The sequence below is a fragment of the Bos indicus x Bos taurus genome, chromosome 16, assembly GCF_003369695.1.
Source record: "Bos indicus x Bos taurus breed Angus x Brahman F1 hybrid chromosome 16, Bos_hybrid_MaternalHap_v2.0, whole genome shotgun sequence".
Classification (NCBI taxonomy): domain Eukaryota; kingdom Metazoa; phylum Chordata; class Mammalia; order Artiodactyla; family Bovidae; genus Bos; species Bos indicus x Bos taurus.
The window spans coordinates 66,674,295-66,693,941 of record NC_040091.1 but is presented as its reverse complement, the minus strand read 5'-3'; the positions used below and the strand labels follow the sequence as shown (position 1 = coordinate 66,693,941).

Below are 19,647 nucleotides of genomic sequence, written 5' to 3'. Positions count from 1 at the left end.
TCATCATTTGAAAAGAACAATGGATGCAAAAACAGTTTCAGGTATTTATTTAATTCAACCGACAGTTTACTGCACACTACCGTATCTGTCACACAGGCAATACAAAGATGCATAATACATTTCTTTTACCCTCAATGTTTTTATCTAATGTGTGATGAGAGGTATGTACACAAATAACTATGCACAATGTCACCTGTAACAGATTCAGCTCAGTTCAGTTCAGTCGCTCAGTCGTGTCCGACTCTTTGCGACCCCATGAATCGCAGCACGTCAGGCCTCCCTGTCCATCACCAACTCCCGGAGTTCACTCAGACTCATGTCCATCGAGTCGGTGATGCCATCCAGCCATCTCATCCTGTCGTCCCCTTCTCCTCCTGGCCCTAATCCCTCCCAGCATCAGGGTCTTTTCCAGTGAGTCAACTCTTCGCATGAGGTGGCCAAAGTACTGGAGTTTCAGCTTCAGCATCAGTCCTTCCAGTGAACACCCAGGAGTGATCTCCTTTAGAATGGACTGGTTGGATCTCCTTGCAGTCCAAGGGACTCTCAAGAGTCTTCTCCAACACCACAGTTCAAAAGCATCAATACTTCAGTGCTCAGCTTTCTTCACAGTCCAACTCTCACATCCATACATGACCACTGGAAAAACCATAACCTTGACTAGATGGACCTTTGTTGGCAAAGTAATATCTCTGCTTTTCAATATGCTATCTAGGTTGGTCATAACTTTCCTTCCAAGGAGTAAGCATCTTTTAATTTCATGGCTGCAGTCACCATCTGCAGTGATTTTTGGAGCCCAGAAAAATAAAGTCTGACACTGTTTCCACTGTTTCCCCATCTATTTCCCATGAAGTAATGGGACCAGATGCCATGATCTTCGTTTTCTGAATGTTGAGCTTTAAGCCAACTTTTTCACTCTCCTCTCACTTTCATCAAGAGGCTTTTGAGTTCCTCTTCACTTTCTGCCATAAGGGTGGTGTCATCTGCATATCTGAGGTTATTGATTCAGTTCAGCTGAATCTGTTACAGGTAACATCATGGCAGTCTTGATTCCAGCTTGTGCTTCTTCCAGTCCAGCGTTTCTCATGATGTACTCTGCATAGTAGTTAAATAAGCAGGGTGACAATACATAGCCTTGACGTACTCCTTTTCCTATTTGGAACCAGTCTGTTGTTCCATGTACAGTTCTAACTTGCTTCCTGACCTGCATATAGGTTTCTCAAGAGGCAGGTCAGGTGGTCTGGTATTCCCATCTCTTTCAGAATTTTCCGCAGTTTATTGTGATCCACACAGTCAAAGGCTTTGGCATAGTCAATAAAGCAGAAATAGATGCTTTTCTGGAACTCTCTTGTTTTTTCCATGATCCAGTGGATGTTGGCAATTTGATCTCTGGTTCCTCTGCCTTTCCTAAAATCAGCTTAACATCTAGAAGTTCACAATTCAGGTACTGCTGAAGCCTGGCTTGGAGAATTTTGAGCATTATTTTACTAGCATGTGAGATGAGTGCAATTGTGCAGTAGTTTGAGCATTCTTTGGCATTGCCTTTCTTTGGGATTGGAATGAAAACTGACCTTTTCCAGTCCTGTGGTGACTGCTGAGTTTTCCAAATTTGCTGGCATATTGAGTGCAGCACTTTCACAGCATCATCTTTCAGGATTTGAAATAGCTCAACTGGAATTCCATCACCTCCACTAGCTTTGTTCGTAGTGATGCTTTCTAAGGCCCACTTGACTTCACATTCCAGGATGTCTGGCTCTAGGTGGGTGATCACACCATCGTGATTATCTGAGTCGTGAAGCTCTTTTTTGTACAGTTCTTCTGTGTATTCTTGCCACCTCTTCTTAATATCTTCTGCTTCTGTTAGGTCTAGAATAGGGAAGGGTAATCCCAACTTTGGTAAGAATAGAAACCTTAATGCATTAGATGTTCTAATTGTTTTTCAGCCATGCAGTCAGAAGGGCCTGTGGAACATGTTCCAGTTTTCGGAAGCACAAGTGGATCTGTTCGTTCTACCAGTCCTAATGTCCAGCCTTCTATCCCTCAACCCATTTTAACTGTTCAGCAACAAACACAGGCTACGGCTTTTGTGCAGCCTACTCAACAGAGTCATCCTCAGATTGAGCCTACAAATCAAGAACTATCCCCAAACATAGTGGAGGTGGTTCAGAGTTCACCAGTTGAGCGGCCTTCTACTTCCACAGCAGTATTTGGCACTGGTAAGACTAATTTTAAAATGAAGTTAGAGTAGACCTGTGCATTTACAGTTCCTTGAGTATATTATATATCCTGAATATTCTTTCTACATACTTGTTTTCTATAGGGTATTAAAGGAGATGATTGTAATCCTAACATTTTATGTTTACTGCTGAATTCTAATTTAGGTCACTGATTTTTGTCATTAAGATCTTTCTTCCTTTCCAATTATTTCATCACTGATTTTAAAGGTGGTACAACCCATAACATGTAATATTTACAGTTGACCGTTGAACAACACAGATTTGAACTGCATGGTCCACTTACATGTGGATTTTTTCAGTAGTGTGGTGTTTCAGAACATCACAGCAACTGCACATCCTCAGTTGCTTGGATCTGCAGATTCAAGGAATGGCAAATTTGGAAGGACAGTGCCCCTCCCTAAATTGTTCAAGGGTCAAATATAACTCAGTACAAGTCCTGAGAACTAAAAGATGCCTAAAAAAAGATCATGTAAGAATTTTCAAATCTTAAACATATAAGGAAGTTTTTATTTGTCCAAGGAGTCTTTAGATTTATAAATTATAAGAAGGCCCTATATAACCTTTGTGAGTAGCAATTCTATAGTAATACAGTCACAGTGAGTTAGATATATTACTGTAAATGTTGATTGGCTTTATTAACCAAAAGTTAAGTTGATAGTATGAGACCATTGATTCAGAACATAAATTTATCTTTGTTTACAAAGACCAAAAAAATTTCTCTTTGTTTATACATAAATTGGCAGGAACAGATTTTGTTGTTCTATCCAATGTTTACTGTGGTTTTTGTTTTTTAGTTAAATGATCAAGATGTTTTCAGATTAACTTTAAATTGAGCTGTTATCATGCTGTAATTCAAGATTTAAGTTACATAATTTCACAGTTTCAGCTACCCCAAGTTCTTCTTTGCCAAAGCGTACACGTGAAGAGGAAGAAGATAGCACCATAGAAGCATCAGACCAGATTTCTGATGATACAGTGGAAATGCCTCTTCCAAAGAAGCTGAAAAGTGTTATACCTGTAGGAACTGAGGTATGTAAAGGTCTTTCTGTTTATTTTTACTTCTACCAATAGAAACAAGATACTCTTTCAGTTACAGCATTATTAAGTGAATGGAGGTTTGGGGGGTCAAAATCCAGAAAATACTGCTGTTAGTAGCAACGCTTCCACTGACAGCCCTGGTACTATTATGTAACGTTGCCAATACTGTTGTATATTCTTTTCATATGTTTTATTGAATTTCCAATTTCCATTTTAAAAACAGTTACAGAAACATAGAATGAACTCCATTTCAGCCTTTTTTTAAAATTCAAAGAATAAGGAAGTTTATAGCCTCATGGGTGTTTTAAACTGGTACCTGCCATTTTTTCCCTCTGGTTGACCAAAATGGTTTTCCTTCATTTTATTTTGTTTAGGATAAGTTGTAATGAATTGTTTTCTTGCAAGCATTGAGACTACTAAATGTGTTTCACTGGCATGTGTTTAGTTAATGTTCATTAACCTTATTTTGTATATACCAAAGAAGAATGTTTTTAAAAGTAAATATAAGTGAAAATTTCTGATGTATTGTTTCATAAAATTACAGATTTGAGTTTTGTTTTATTGGGAGACCTAGCTGAACAAGTGTTGCTTCATCTAGTGAATTGATACGATTCACACACTTATATGTCCTGATGCAGGAGGAAGTTATGGCAGAAGAAAGTACTGATGGAGAGGTAGAGACTCAAGTATACACCCAGGATTCTCAAGATTCCATTGGAGAAGTAAGTAAAATATGGAAAGTAAGGTAAACAAATGATTGCTTGAATGAAATGAGCTTTGACAAATTGAAATATTGTTTGGACTTCTATTTTCAATATACTTCTTTTATATTTAACAAAATATTATTAGAATTGCCAATACAATTTCTACTTTGTTTTACTTCTGATTAGTGTCCTGCCTTCTAAATTTTATTAAAGAAATGTTTTTCTTTATAGAAGGCACAAACTTTCTAAGCTAAGAGTTGTCACAAGTAAAGATTATCCACTCTTATGTATTTGAAAGGACGAGCTGGTTGAGTCTTGCATTTATCCATAGTGCCTATTTGTTGGTCCTCAGTTGCTCCCCTCTATTGCTTCCCTTACTAAATTAAAATAATCTCTGAAAGGAAATGCATTTGTATACATCTTCATCTTTTGAACTCTCATTGAGGCTTCTCCAGAAACAACCTGACTAGTGGAAATGCATAGACTCTGAAGATATAAACTCTAGCTTTTGTTCATTACTTTACCACTTAGAAGCTGTATGACTATAAGCAAGATGTTAATTCTCTTTAAGCTTCAACTTTCTCATCTGTTGGAATAACTTTTAGTCTTGTAGAGTACCCAAAATAGTACCTGCCATATATTAGGCACTCAGATTAATGCTTTTCTTCCATTCCCCTGCCCTACAAACTGAGAATTCATAATTTATAGCGTGTGTGCACGCATGTGCACGTACTCAGTTGCTCAGTCGTATTCGACTCTTTCAACCCCATGGACTGTAGCCTCCAAGGCTCCTTTGTCCACGGAATTTTCCAGGCAAGAATACTGGAGTGGGTTACCATTTCCTTCTGCAGGGGATCTTCCCAACGTAGGGATCACAACTTTGACTCTGGCAACTCCTGCATCAGCAGGCAGATTCTTTACCATTGTACCACCTGGGAAGTCAATTTATAGTAATTTATTTGTAATATTATAACATTAGTTAACACAATTCATTATTATATGCCAAGTGTAGTTAAAATATTTGCATTTATTAAATAATTTAATCCTCATAACAGATCTGGTCACAACCCTGTTTTATAGGTGAAGAAATCAATGCCTAGCTAAGTCATGTACCCAGGTTCTCATAGCATGGAGCTAGAATTTAATCTCAGGTTGTCTGTTTTTCATTTGTCTTGTTAAGCTTGAAACAATACTTTCTTCTCTGGGTAAAGTTTTAGGACCACTTTATTCTAAAATTATTTTATCTGTATAAAATAAAGAAACTGTTTCAGGCTAATCACAAGTAACCACAGATTGCAGGTACATACTGGTTTCGTAGATGCATTAATTTTCTAAGGTAATTTTTTCAGATTTCCTTGACTACGAACAGAAAATTAAACCTCCAAGATGAATAGGTAATATTCTAAATGGCATCAGTTTCATGTATCTTTCGGAGAGGGTTATACCTGAAGATCATAACAATTTTGAAATAAGATGTAAATTTCGGTGTTATTGCCAGACTTGGTTAAATTATACTAAAATATTTTGTACAAAGCATTTACTTTTGAGATTGACAAAATTGTCTGTGACTCAGAAGTGCCATTGGACTTTGCATTCTGCCTTCTAGCGCTGTCTACTCAGTGTGTGAATATGTAACAGTTCATTTTTCTAATTTTCTGACAGTGAAGCAGATGTTCTTTGTAAGTGTTGTTTTTCTTGAAATAAGCATGTCAGTTTGAGTTACATTTTTAATTATACCATGACTTACTCATTTTTTCCATTACAGTAAACATCCTTATGAATGATTTAGTTCATAAGGCATTGTTTCTGCCTTGTATACCAGAAGGAGATTTTGGAACTCCCTGGTGATTCAGTGGTTAGGGTTCTGCGCTTCTACTGCAGAGGGTGTGTATTCTGTCCCTGGTCAGGGAACTAAGGTTCCACATGCCATGTGGCACAGCCCGCCGCCCCCCACCCCCCCCCCAAAAAAAAAAGATTTTGCTGAGTACTGAACTAAAAAGTAAACACTTTTTTGTAAGAAATATCAAAAATAAAGTTAAATTATGGTTTATTTCAGTAGCTAAAAATATGAAATTATTAGATTAAGGAAATACTGGTATATCTTGAATGTGGTTTGAAGACTTGAGATAGGGTGTTTAGAAAGGGGGAGAAGTGTTTGTAAAAAGATAATTGTAATAGTTTGTCTTATTTAGTGTGTTTTACAGATGGTTTCTGGTTTGGGGAACGTTTTTTGTCTTTTTTTTTTTAATTATATGTTGCAGTTCCATGGATATTCTTTTTTCTGATTTTGGTTTGCACTGTTAACTCACTGTGTTGGCTGTTGAGCACTTGAAATGCAACAAGCCCAAAGTGAGATATTCTTAAATATGAAATATACATTGGATTTTGTAGACATATTACAAATTTTAAAAGATAGGATGAATAATTCTTATATTGATTCCACACTGAAATGATTTTTGGCTATATTAAGATTGTTATTAAAAATTGATTTCACTTGTTTTTTTATGTGACTGCTAAAATTTTTTAAATTATACATGTGAAATGTATTGTGGCTCACATTATATTTCTGATGGACAACATTCATCTACAGTACCACCCTGGTACCTTTGACATATACACGTGTCTGTCTGTGTGTGTGTGTGTGTGTGGTCTATCTTTTTTATTGAAGTATTACCAAGTGGGATTTAGAATAATTTTTCTATAATAAGATAGTAAAGAGACCCAAAACATTTATTTTGAATTAATTCTGCTTTTGAAAACAACATTTTTTAAAATAAAATTCTCATAGCCCATTAGTATTCTTTAGCCTTTACTTATATCTACAGTATGTCACTGATAGTTTTAAGTATAATTGACTATTCTTTATTCATTTATTTTTTTTACTTTTAAAGGGAGTCACCCAGGGAGATTATACGCCAATGGAAGACAGTGAAGAAACCTCTCAATCTCTACAAATAGACCTTGGGCCTCTTCAGTCAGATCAACAAACAGCTTCATCTCAAGATGGTCAGGGCAAAGGAGATGATGTCATTGTAATTGACAGTGATGATGAAGAGGAGGAGGAGGATGAAAATGATGGGGAACATGAGGTGAATTTGATTTGAAATCATTTATTGTTTTAAACTGAAATTCTGATTCCCTGTCACTTTAAGTAGATTGTTTTGCTTTTCTTTTATCCTGATTAGTTCTGAACTTAACATTTGGTAGTGAAATTTGCATGGAGCAAGTGATGGAAAGTCTCATTTGTTTTAATGATTACTAAGTCCTTTAGGATTTGTTAGATTAATTAATCTTAAATCTCACTGATAAGTGACTAGATTTAACTGTAAGCACTATGGTTTCTGAAAATAAAAGGATTGTTTTTTATTTTGTGGAACCCTCATAGTTCTTTTCAAAAGAAATTGAAGTGTGAAGATAATTATTTTTTAAGCAAAACTTCACATTTTGTTTTGGGTGTTAGTTTAGTATTGACACCTTCTCCTTTTTTGATTCTTTTATTAATCAAACTAAGTATTTAAAAGCTTATAGTATTTCACCATTTTCTCATTCAATGCCACATTTTAAATTTAGAATCAAAGTGGACCACTTGACATTCATTTGACACCTAGAAGTTTTTATCTTTGAATTGATCTCATATGGACAGTTAGAACTCGGAGTTGACTGTTAACAATATTAATTCCAGTAAGCATCACAGTTTTGATTCTTGAAGCCACTGAAGTCTGAATTCCATATAACTTTCAGGATGGCTCCTGTATCCTCATCAGTGTGGTGTCACTTAAATTTCTAATCATGGTATCAAGATAGTGTAGAACATGTATACCATATCTTGTATCTTTATTTATACTTGGGATTTTTTACAAGGATTATGAAGAAGATGAAGACGATGATGATGATGATGAAGATGACACAGGGATGGGAGACGAGGGTGAAGATAGTAACGAAGGTACCGGCAGTGCGGACGGCAATGACGGATATGAGGCTGATGATGCTGAGGTAACGGGCCAGAATTTGGACCGTCATTGTCTTCAGGAACTTGCTTGGTACTTTCCAAGAGTATAAAAATCCTGTATTGTCAGAACACTACAACTTTTCATATCTTTGGATTTTTTGTTTCTGCTGTTGTTTGCAGAGAAGGCAATGGCACCCCACTTCAGTACTTTTGCCTAGAAAACCCCATGGATGGAGGAGCCCAGTAGGCTGCAGTCCATGGGGTCACTAAGAGTCGGACACGACTGAGCGACTTCCCTTTCACTTTTCACTTTCATGCATTGGAGAAGGAAATGGCAACCCACTCCAGTGTTCTTGCCTGGAGAATCCCAGGGATGGGGGAGCCTGGTGGGCTGCCATCTCTGGGGTTGCACAGAGTCGGACACGACTGAAGCGACTTAGCAGCAGCAACAGCAGCTGTCGTTTGGTTAATTATTGAAGATAATCACGTGATTTACTTGCATTTAGCATTCATATTTTGTTTTCAGGGTGGTGACGGGACTGATCCAGGTACAGAAACAGAAGAAAGTATGGGTGGAGGTGAAAGTAATCAGAGAGCAGCTGATTCTCAAAACAGTGGTGAGATTTTGTTTAGTTTTTCTTTTGTTATTGAACACTTTTAACATTTTACTTAATTTAATATTTTAACCTAACATTTTCTAAACTAAGATTCCACTAAATTATCACATAGGTAGTAAAACTTAGTAAACTGGCAAGGGAAAGATTGGCTCTTGTTCTTGCTTTGTCATATTATTCTCATAAAGTCTATTGTGTTTACATCTAAAATGTAGTCATTATATTATTTTTTTCTACCTCATTGGAATACAGTGAGATTCAGACTTTTTAAATCTATAAAGTATTATAAATGCCATGTGTTGCTTCTGCTCATAAGTGTAAAATTAAATCAAGGACTTCTCATAATAGTAATAGCAATTCACAACCAGGAGAGGTCAGTCTAGTCAAGCTGCAATGTTTCAAGATTTGTGGGTATCAGTTTTAAAATATTGTCCAGTTTTCTGGTAAATAAGAGACTTTTTCATCAATAGAGCATGCTTTTTGTTAATTGTTGAAAAGATGAGTCCTGGCAATCAGCTAAAAGTTGTAGGCAGTAAAGAATTATAGAATTCATAGAAAATAATTTTCTTTTAGAATCATTTTTAAATGTTTTTTGAAGACTCTGTGATCATCTGGTTTTGATATTCTGATTTTAACAGATAATACTGAGCCAAAATCAGTAGTAATATAATAAAAAACCTTATATATGTAGACTAGTGGGAAAACAGAATATCTGAGTTTTTGTGTAGGCCTGTGTATAAAAATGTAAATTGTATACTCATTTGAATTAAGGAAAGGAAAGGCAAGCAGTCTTTTCAACTTTTAAATTTTTTAAGAGAATGAATATTGAACTATATAATGAAAAATAGTATTGCTTTTTAAGGGAGATGAGCTAAGGAGATTAATTGTAATAATTTACATCTTTAAAGCGTTTTATGGATTTAAGAAATACCTTTTTTGTGTCACATAATTGGGTTATAGAGGGAAAGTTTTTGCCTAACATTATCACTGAAAGCTAAGTCTTGTGAGCATGAGTGTTCATAACCTTTTTTCCTTAATACAAAGCATAACAGATGCTCATTGAATACTTACTGGGGAAATTCTTACAATAAGCTTACCAGGTTTTAACTACCAGTGAAGAATCTGAAAAGCAGAAGCAAAGTGATATAACTAGGTTAAGTGTTAAAAGGTACTAAGTGTTAAAATGTTTATCTTGTGTTAAGCTAAATGCTTTCTGTCCATTATTTGAAATCTTCAGAAAAATGTTTCTTACGGGTTATATTTTTGTTTCATGAACCAACCAAAGAAATAGAAGGAACTTGCTTAAGGCTGTACAGCTGTTAATTGCATACCTGTTATCTCTGGATCTGCCACACCTCGCTATTTTTTTATGAAAATATTAGTTAGGTGAACATTCATAGTGTTAAGAATTATAGTTCTAGCGATTGTCCAGATTACCTTATTGTAAACTTAATAGTTCAGAATAAAATTCTCTTTTCCTATAGGCGAAGGAAATACTGGTACTGCAGAGTCCTCTTTTTCCCAGGAGATATCTAGAGAACAGCAGCCATCATCGGCATCTGAAAGACAGACCCCCCGAGCACCTCAGTCACCAAGACGCCCACCACACCCACTTCCCCCAAGACTGACCATTCATGCTCCACCTCAGGAGCTGGGACCGCCAGTTCAGGTATTAAAAGTACTAGTCACTTTGAACATTTTACTTTGAAAAATGTTGGTTTTTTCTCCCTTTCTTTCCATTAGCTATTACTTTGTTTTTCCGCAGGAATTAAGTGAACTTTTTAATGTTTTGGTACATTTTTATAAAATTTTTGAGCTGAAACTAATCTCTGAATTATTTTCCCTGAAACATGGCAGGCGGGGACTTTGGAAAAGCAAGGCTTGCTAAAGTCTTGTATAAGTTGAAATGATTATATGCAGAGAAAATAAGGGTCTGCTGTTTTTACAGGTTAAAAAAGAAATTTTTATTGGATTTTGATTAAAATATATTTCAGCAGCTGACCCATTTGTTTTGAAGGTTTCTTTCTCCAAGGTGCATGAATTATTTTTAAAATACATTTCTGTTCTTAACAGATCTTTTTTCTTCTTTTTTTTTGGAATCACACATATTAATACCCACTGTTCAAGTTCATGATAGTGTGCATAACCCTTTACATGAGACACTCTTTGTAGTAGGGTTGAACATCTCTATCAGAAGCTCTTGAAGAAACAGCTGGAAAAGTACAAAGGACCTATTAATCATGTAGCTTGAGTCTTTGTAGTATACTAAACACTGTCAAGGGTAGATTTTACCAAAGTACCACTGGTGAAGATAAATTTTCTCATTTTCTGAAAATATAAAGTCTTAGAGGATTATTTATGGATCCTGCAATCTCCCATCTCCATCAATTTTTAATTGTCTAAATTTGGAAACAGTTTACAAGTATTCAGTACCACTGTTTGAACTTTAAAGGATAATTCAGGTTCAACATCCAAACACTTAAAGAGATAGAAACTAACTTAGTTATCAACAAATAACAAGGACCAGAGTTTGGTTTTACATAGTGATTAATATTATCTACTGGTTAATAAAATATTTGTTGGTTAATATTATAGTCTGTATAATTAAAAACATGTCACTGTTTACAAAATAGACTTCTTTAATACTGGTACAAGATTAGTAGCAGTTTAAGAAAGGTTCCAATGATTACATTAATCTGCTAACATTTTAGTTATTTTATTACCAGCCTGGTAAGCTGTATCTGTTAGCGTTTGGTGTTTCTTTCATTGCCTAATTCCTTAAATGAAATTCCTTTCTTGACACAGAGAATTCAGATGACCCGAAGGCAGTCTGTAGGACGTGGGCTTCAGTTGACTCCAGGAATAGGTGGCATGGTAAGTACCTACCTCTCATGTAAAGGTGATTTATTTGTTCAGCGATTATTTGTCTTGTCCATACAGATGCTCCTATCATGCCTGCTAAGTACTTGTTTTCTGTCTTTTTTAGCAGCAGCATTTTTTTGATGATGAAGATAGAACAGTTCCAAGTACCCCAACTCTTGTGGTGCCACATCGTACTGATGGATTTGCTGAAGCAATTCAGTAAGTTAATGAGATAGAACCACACTTTGTGACTAATAAAACTCTTTCCCTCTTAACTTGATTACATTTGATGATGGATACATTATTTGTTAAGTTCTATACTGGGTACGGGGGTTTTAGGTGGCTCAGGGGTTAAAGTGTCTGCCTGGAATGCGGGAGACATGGGTTCAATCCCTGGGTCAGGAAGATCCCCCTGGAGAAGGAAATGGCAACCCACTCCAATACTCTTGCCTGGAGAATCCCATGGAGGGAGAAGCCTGGTAGGCTACAGTCCATGGGGCTGGTAGGCTACAGTCCATGGGGTCGCAAAGAGTTGGACACAACTGAGCAACTTCACTTTCACTTTTCATACTGGGTACTAAGCACTTGAGAGTAGAAGGGTTGAGGATGTAGTGTTTGAGAAAATCGCATCGAGAAGAATGAAATACAGTTGCTTCCATCAGAAATTTAAAATTTAAAGGCAGTATACAGTGGTTAAGAGCATGGGCTTTAGAGTTAGAATGTCTGGCTTTGGAACCTAGCTATACTGCTTACTTGCTATATCAAGTTACGTGTATTCTCTGTACCTGAGTATCTTCATTTTATTAATGAGAATAACACAATATTTCTTTACCTCATAAATTGTGAGAATTAAATGAATTTATGTTACCATATTTATATAATATCACCTGCACATAGTAAGTGCTTTATATCAGATGTTGGTGAAAGTGTTAATAATTATAGTCATCATAATGGATAATACTGTTGTGTAAGCTAAGCTTATGCACAACTAATGATAATCTTAACACTCTAGAATAGAGGAATGAGCAAGAAGCTTTGTTTATAAAAATGAAGGAGTGATTTTTACCAACACATAGGGGAAAAGAACCAGAGGACTTAATGGGGACAGCATTAAATTGAGTCTTGAAAAAAAATACCTGAAGCTTACTGAGCATTCCCATGAATCAGTATTTTAATCTTCATAACTGTGAGACTGATCACACCATCGTGGTTATCGGGTCTTTCAGATCTTTTTTTTTGTATAGTTCTGTGTATTCCTCTGTGGTCACTCACCTAGAGCCAGACATCCTGGATGAGAAGTCAAGTGGGCCTTAGGAAGCATCACTACGAACAAAGCTAGTGGAGGTGATGGAATTCCAGTAGAGCTATTTCAAATCCTAAAAGATATGCTGTGAAAGTGGTGCATTCAATATGCCAGCAAATTTGGAAAACTCAGCAGTCACCACAGGACTGGAAAAGGTCAGTTTTCATTCCAGTCCCAAAGAAAGGCAATGCCAAAGAATGCTCATACTACCGCACAATTGCACTCATTCCACATGCTTGCAAAGTAATGCTCAAAACTCTCCAAGCCAGGCTTCAGTAGTATGTGAACTGAGAACTTCCAGATGTTCAAGCTGGATTTAGAAAAGACAGAGGAACCAGAGATCAAATTGCCAACATCCACTGGATCATAGAAAAAGAAAGAGAGTTCCAGAAAAATATCTATTTCTGCTTTATTGACTACACCAAAGCATTTGACTGTGTGGATCACAGCAAACTATGGAAAATTCTGAAAGAGATGGGAATACCAGACCACCTGACCTGCCTCCTGAGAAATCTGTATGCAGGTCAAGAAGCAGCAGACTGGTTCCAAATTGGGAAAGGAGTACGTCAAGGCTGTATATTGTCACCCTGCTTATTTAATTTATATGCAGAGTACATCATGCAAAATGCCAGGCTGGATGAAGCACAAGCTGGAATCAAGATTGCCGGGAGAAATAGCAATAACCTCAGATATGCAGATGACGCCACCCTTATGGCAGAAAGTGAAGAACTAAAGATTCTCTTGATGAAAATAAAGAAGAGAGTGAGAAAGCTGACTTAAAACTCAACATTCAGAAAACTAAGATCACGGCATCCAGTCCCATCACTTCATGGCAAATAGATGGGGAAACAATGGAAACATTGTTATATATTTTGGGGCTCCGAAATCACTGCAGATGGTGACTACAGCCATGAAATTTAAAAATGCTTGCTCTTTGAAAGAACAGCTATGACCAGCCTAGACAGCATATTAAAAAACAGAGACTTTACTTTGCCAACAAAGGTCCGTCTAGTCAAGGCTGTGGTTTTTCCAGCAGTCATGTATGGATATAAGAGTTGGACCATAAAAAAAGCTGAGCACTGAAAAACTGATGCTTTTGAACTGTGGTGTTGGAAAAGATTGTTGAGAGTCCATTGGACAGGGGGATCAAGCCAGTCAATCCTAAAGGAAATCAGTCCTGAATGTTCATTGGAATACTTTGGTATTGAAGTATAGTCCAATACTACCAGTAGTCCAATACTTTGGCCACTTGATGTGAAGAACTGACTCACTGGAAAAGACCCTAATGCCAGGAAAGATTGAAGGCGGGAGGAGAAGGCGATAACAGAGGATGAGATGGTTGAATGGCATCACAGACTCAATGGACATGAGTTTGAGCAAGCTGCTGGAGTTGGTAGTGGACAGGGAAGCCTGGCGTGCTAGAGTTCGTGGAGTCGCAAAGAATCAGACACGACTGAGTGACTGAACTGAACTATGAGAATAGATACTGTTATTTTATTGGCAGATAAGGAAACATGGAGATGCTAACACATTGACTAGACTTCAGACAACTAGGAAGTGGCAGTTTTTATTTCAAACCAGTCTGGCTCTGGAAACTATTTTTAACTCTTGTACTGTACCACTCCTTCTAAACAATAAGAAGGCTTTTCACGTGGAAATGTATATGTTTAATTGTGGCTGAAATATCTGTTGCATGATATGTACTTGAAGAATAGAAAAAAAATGTTTCTACAGAAATGGGAGCTCAGAAATGGGACCTGATTAATTTTCTAAGGTATGTGATAATATATATGGCCATAGAACAAGTTTTAAAGTTGCTCAGTTAACCACAACTCACCTCAGGTAGGAGAAGGCAATGGCAACCCACTTCGGTACTCTTCGCCTGGAAAATCCCCTGGACGGAGGAGCCTGGTGGGCTGCAGTCCATGGGGTCGCTAAGAGTCGGGCACAGCAGAGCGACTTCACTTTCACTTTTCACTTTCATGATTGGAGAAGGAAATGGCAACCCACCCCAGTGTTCTTTCCTGGAGAATCCCAGGGACAGAGGAGCCTGTTTCTATGGGGTCGCACAGAGTCGGACACGACTAAAGCAACTTAGCAGCAGCAGCAGCATCTTTTCATGTGCCTCTTGGCCATCAGTATGTCGCTTAGTCATGTCTGACTCTTAGCGACCCCATGGAATGCAGCCCACCAGGCTCCTCCGTCCATGGGATTTTCCAGTCTGGTTTGAAATAAAAACTGCCACTTCCTAGTTGTCTGAAGTCTAGTCAGCCAATCAGAAACACTCATCTAAAAAACTGCTCGGAATTTAGGTTCCTTTTAATAGAAGGAGACAGATGTAAAATTTTACCTGATAGAGGTTGTCCTTAACTAAAACAATGATGGAAACAGGAAATAGATTCAAGAGTATAATCCATAAACCACAACATCAATAGCTGGCTAGCCAGGGAAGGTTAGGGTAAGGAGTGGGCAAAGAGTGAGATAATACTATTTTATATCCTGGATTATGGGCAGAAAGCTTAATGGTAGTGTTATTAGGGCAGGGAGAAAACAAATTTCTAGCCAGCTAATAATTAAATCATTTCTAGACCAACATTGAAAACTGAGACAAAACTTTTTTCATGATTTTACTCATTTTCTGTTATATCTCATGTTCAGTTTATGTTGCTTTTTATGTATCTGCATAGCGATTTCTAGCAGATTTGAGAAATGTGAGGCATAGGTCAGGAGAGCTGGAAGTTATTTTTTGTATAAATCATGTTTATATAAATCACATAATATGAATCCCATGATTTATATTATTGCTAAGATCTTGACAACTGACATTTTGAAAATATTTTCATATATGAGAATTTCTTTATCAGTTTTATTTTCAAACTGTTTTCCTACTTTGTTTTTGTTTATTCTTCCTTCTTCCTGTTTTCTTTCCATCATTGCAGTTTAAGCAAGGTAACTTTAAAGGTCATCTTAAATTAGTTTTTGTCTATTTAGTTCTCCACAGGTAGCTGGTGTTCCTAGATTCCGGTTTGGGCCACCTGAAGATATGCCACAAACAAGTTCTAGTCATTCTGATCTTGGCCAACTTGCTTCTCAAGGAGGTAAATAGCTAAATAAAACCTTAGCTCTCTTGGATTTGCATGTATTTGGTAATAAACCATTCTGACATGATTTTTTTTTTAAGTGAACAAGTATTAATTTAAAAAATATGTATATATAAATAATTCTTATCCTAATTAATAGAAAAAGGTATAATATATTTAATACTTATTAAAACACGGCCTTAGATATGTGTTCTGAACAAAATTTTCAGTTCTTTGGGCATAATGACTAACTTTTACATTTGTATCTCTTTTGGCTCCTAGTATAGTATCAAGAATATTTGTTGTGCCCATGAATATACATGGGTACTACCATCCATTTTAAAGTTGTTGGAAGGAATGCAGCATATTTTTTTAGTTTGATGTTTATCATTCCAGTTAAGTTTATAAAACTAGTTAGAGATTTTCCATTAACATTAAAAATTAAAAATGTTAAAAATATGTGGAATAAAATGATATCTAAATTAAGTAATAGCAGTTGGTTACTTGGACATGAATTACACTGTTTCTGGAATTAATTACCTTTTAATCATTGGTTGGCATTCATAGAACACACTGTATTTCTGGGAAGCTGTTACGGTATTTTGTAAATGAATAGGGAATGCATACTGGTCTAATAATAAGCCTAGAACTGAAGAATAATCTGCAGCCCTTATGTAAGTCATGAAATTCATCTTAGTCCCTGGGTGGTTTAGGATGTTAGGTCTAATACTGTTTCCCTCTACCAATATGAAATTGTGAGTTGACTTCAGAGAAATTCAAAGTTTTAATGTGGCTTTATTATAGTACTTCTAAGACTTGGAAGTCAGATCTAAGCTTACATTGGAATGCTACCACTTTACTAGTAACTTTGGGGAAATTAATTAACCGTTGAAATTCAATTTCTTTAGCAAAAAAGACTAATATAAACTTGCAGTTTTGGTGAAGAGTAAATTCAAACATAGTACCTAGTTCATAGTTGGTTACTCAATAAAGTTAGCTTTTATGAAACTATGAGAGCACTTCAGCTGGTCTTTTTCAGGGTACTTAAATTAATGTTGTCTCCATGGTGACTCATTGGTAAAGAATCCTTCTGTCAATAAAGGAGACACAGGTTTGATCCTAGGGTTGGGAAGATCCCCTGGAGAAGGAGATGGCAACCCACTCCAGTATTCTTGTCTGGGAAATCCCATGCACAGGAGTCTGGTGGGCTACAGTCCATAGCGTTGCAAAGAGTCAAACACAACTGAGCAGCTAAACAACAACAAATCAGTGTTAGCTTTAAGGATACACATACATTTAAATGTATTTACATATTTGGGGGATTGACCTTTGCTTAATGGGCTGATTGTGGGCTTCAACAGAGTTATGTGTCTCCACTGATTAGTTTTCTTTCTTTTTGATATCTAGGATGTGGACAGTATTTTTTCCTTTCAATCATTAATGTTCAAAATTGTCTTTAGGTTTGGGAATGTATGAAACACCCCTTTTCCTAGCTCATGAAGAGGAGTCGGGTGGCCGAAGTGTTCCTACTACTCCTCTGCAAGTAGCAGCCCCAGGTAGGTATCAAAGGCAGATCAGTAGATTATGTTTTATTGGTGAAATGGAAACCTGTGATTAAGAATTTAAGGAGACCACAAAGCTGAAGTTTTCATTGCTCTTCTGGTCTTTTCATTTTCAAGTGACCGTATTTACTGAGAGCACCGCCTCCGATGCCTCAGAGCACGCTTCTCAGTCTGTGCCAATGGTGACAACGTCCACTGGTACTTTATCCACAACAAACGAAACAGCAGCAGGTGATGATGGAGATGAAGTATTTGTGGAGGCAGAATCTGAAGGGTAAATGTTTACCTTGTAATTTTTGCATGCTTATACTTGTCAGACTTTTACATTTTTTTGTTCTTTCCTTAAGCCAGAAACAGTCTCTTGAGCTATATTTTCAGTGGCATCCTTTTACAAAAATAAACCAAGCCATATATTTTGGAAAGCCAATTTTTGCACAAAATATTATATTTTAAGACTTAGACATTATTATTACAGAAGAGAGATAACTTTTTAAATGGTTATATTCTTGAAAATTGCATATGATGCATTCTAAGACAAAGTATTCTCTAAAATCACTGGTCCTCTTCCACTAATGTAGCTGCTTGAACTTTTCCCCAAGAAAGAAGTCTTTCTGTGAAAGTTAGGAAATGACTCACTTTTCCATTTAGCAGTGGGCTCTCAAGCAGACCTCACCTATTTTTTATTTATGTGCATTTAGAACTTGGTCTGAAACACTGACTTCTTAAAAATTAGAAATCTTCAAGACCTGACTTAACACATCAGTTATAAACAAAGTTTAGAAAGAAGTATTTCACAACAAATCATCTGAATTTTTTTTTTAAACCAAAGGAGGTGGAACAATTTAATAGAAAGAACTCACTGGACAGTGCTTTGGAGAAGTTTAACTTTCAAAGCGGAACCTGATTCTTTATAAAATAAAAATGTTAGACTGCTTCGTAGTCAGAAGCATAGCTAGAAGTAGAACCCAGATTCCTAGGTAGTGCTCAAGTATTGTTTTATTTAGCAACATTTTGTTAGTGTAATTAACAGCACAACTCTAGTAGATATATAAGAAAAAATGAAGTCTATTGATACACCTCTCACTCAGTGCTGCTTAATTTGAGAAAGTTACACACCCTGCTGAAAATACTAGCTGCCTTTAATTCCATACCATGTATGCAAGTCACTTTATATGTGTCGTTTTTAATCCACACAGTATCTATCACAAAGTTTTGTCCCCATTTTACAAATGAGAAAGCTCAGACTCTGAACATGTTAAAATAACTGGCTTAGACTGTACTTCTCTAGTTTTCAACTGTAGCAGAGTCATAAGAGGTATCTTTCAGGTTCAGTTCAGTTCAGTTGCTCAGTTATGTCCAATTCTTTGTGACTCCATGAACTACAGCACACCAGGCTTCCCTGTCCATCACCAACTCCCAGAGCTTGCTCAAATTCATGTCCATTGAGTCAGTGATGCCATCCAACCATCTTATCTTTTGTGGTCCTCTTCACCTCCTGCCTTCAGTCTTCCTAGCATCAGGGTCTTTTCCAGTGAATCGTTCTTTGCATCAGGTGGCCAAAGTATTGGATTTTGTTTCAGCATCAGTCCTTCCAATGAATATTCAGGACTGATTTCCTTTAGGATTGACTGGTTTGATCTCCTTACTGTCCAGGGTACTCTGAAAAGTCTTTTCCAACACCACAGTTCAAAAGTACCTATTCTTCAGTGCTCAGCTTTCCAACTCTCACATCCATACACGACTACTGAAAAAACCATTGCCTTGACTAGACAGACCTTTGTTGGCAAAGTAATGTCTCTGCTTTTTAATATGCTGTATAGGTTGATCATAGCTTTTCTTCCAAGGAGCAAGCGTCTTTAAATTTTATGGCTGCAGTCACCATCTGCAGTGAGTTTGGAGCCCAAGAAAATAGTCTGTCACTGTTTCCCTTGTTTCCCCATCTATTTGCCGTAAAGTGATGGGACCGGATGCCATGATCTTCCTTTCTTGAATGTTGAGTTTTAAGGCAACTTTTTCACTGTCCTCTTTCACTTTCACCAAGAGGCTCTTTAGTTCTTCACTTGCAGCCATAAGGGTGGTGTCATCAGCATATCTGAGGTTATTGATATTTCTCCTGGCAATCTTGATTCCAGCTTGTGCTTCATCCAGCCTGGCATTTCGCATGATGTAATCTGCGTATAAGTTAAATAAGTAGGGTGACAATATACAGGCTTGATCTTTCAGGTACATGGTTATATGTACTGAAGTTTGCAGATGATAAAAACGGGAGCACATATAAGTTATTCTTATACTCTTAATCTT

The 19,647-nt window shown here is 36.7% G+C and overlaps 1 protein-coding gene across 1 annotated transcript in view; it reads left to right on the top strand.

Moving 5' to 3' along the window:
* TPR (translocated promoter region, nuclear basket protein) overlaps nucleotides 1-19,647 on the top strand; it is a 63,933-nt gene that overhangs the window by 40,350 nt on the left and 3,936 nt on the right. The window contains exons 38-49 of the mRNA XM_027565588.1: nucleotides 1,941-2,213; nucleotides 3,115-3,263; nucleotides 3,911-3,994; nucleotides 6,868-7,065; nucleotides 7,838-7,969; nucleotides 8,452-8,542; nucleotides 10,024-10,208; nucleotides 11,345-11,413; nucleotides 11,526-11,620; nucleotides 15,696-15,802; nucleotides 17,245-17,340; nucleotides 17,464-17,620. Coding sequence (XP_027421389.1) covers nucleotides 1,941-2,213; nucleotides 3,115-3,263; nucleotides 3,911-3,994; nucleotides 6,868-7,065; nucleotides 7,838-7,969; nucleotides 8,452-8,542; nucleotides 10,024-10,208; nucleotides 11,345-11,413; nucleotides 11,526-11,620; nucleotides 15,696-15,802; nucleotides 17,245-17,340; nucleotides 17,464-17,620 — 1,636 coding nt within the window. The remainder of the gene's footprint in view (nucleotides 1-1,940; nucleotides 2,214-3,114; nucleotides 3,264-3,910; nucleotides 3,995-6,867; nucleotides 7,066-7,837; nucleotides 7,970-8,451; nucleotides 8,543-10,023; nucleotides 10,209-11,344; nucleotides 11,414-11,525; nucleotides 11,621-15,695; nucleotides 15,803-17,244; nucleotides 17,341-17,463; nucleotides 17,621-19,647) is intronic.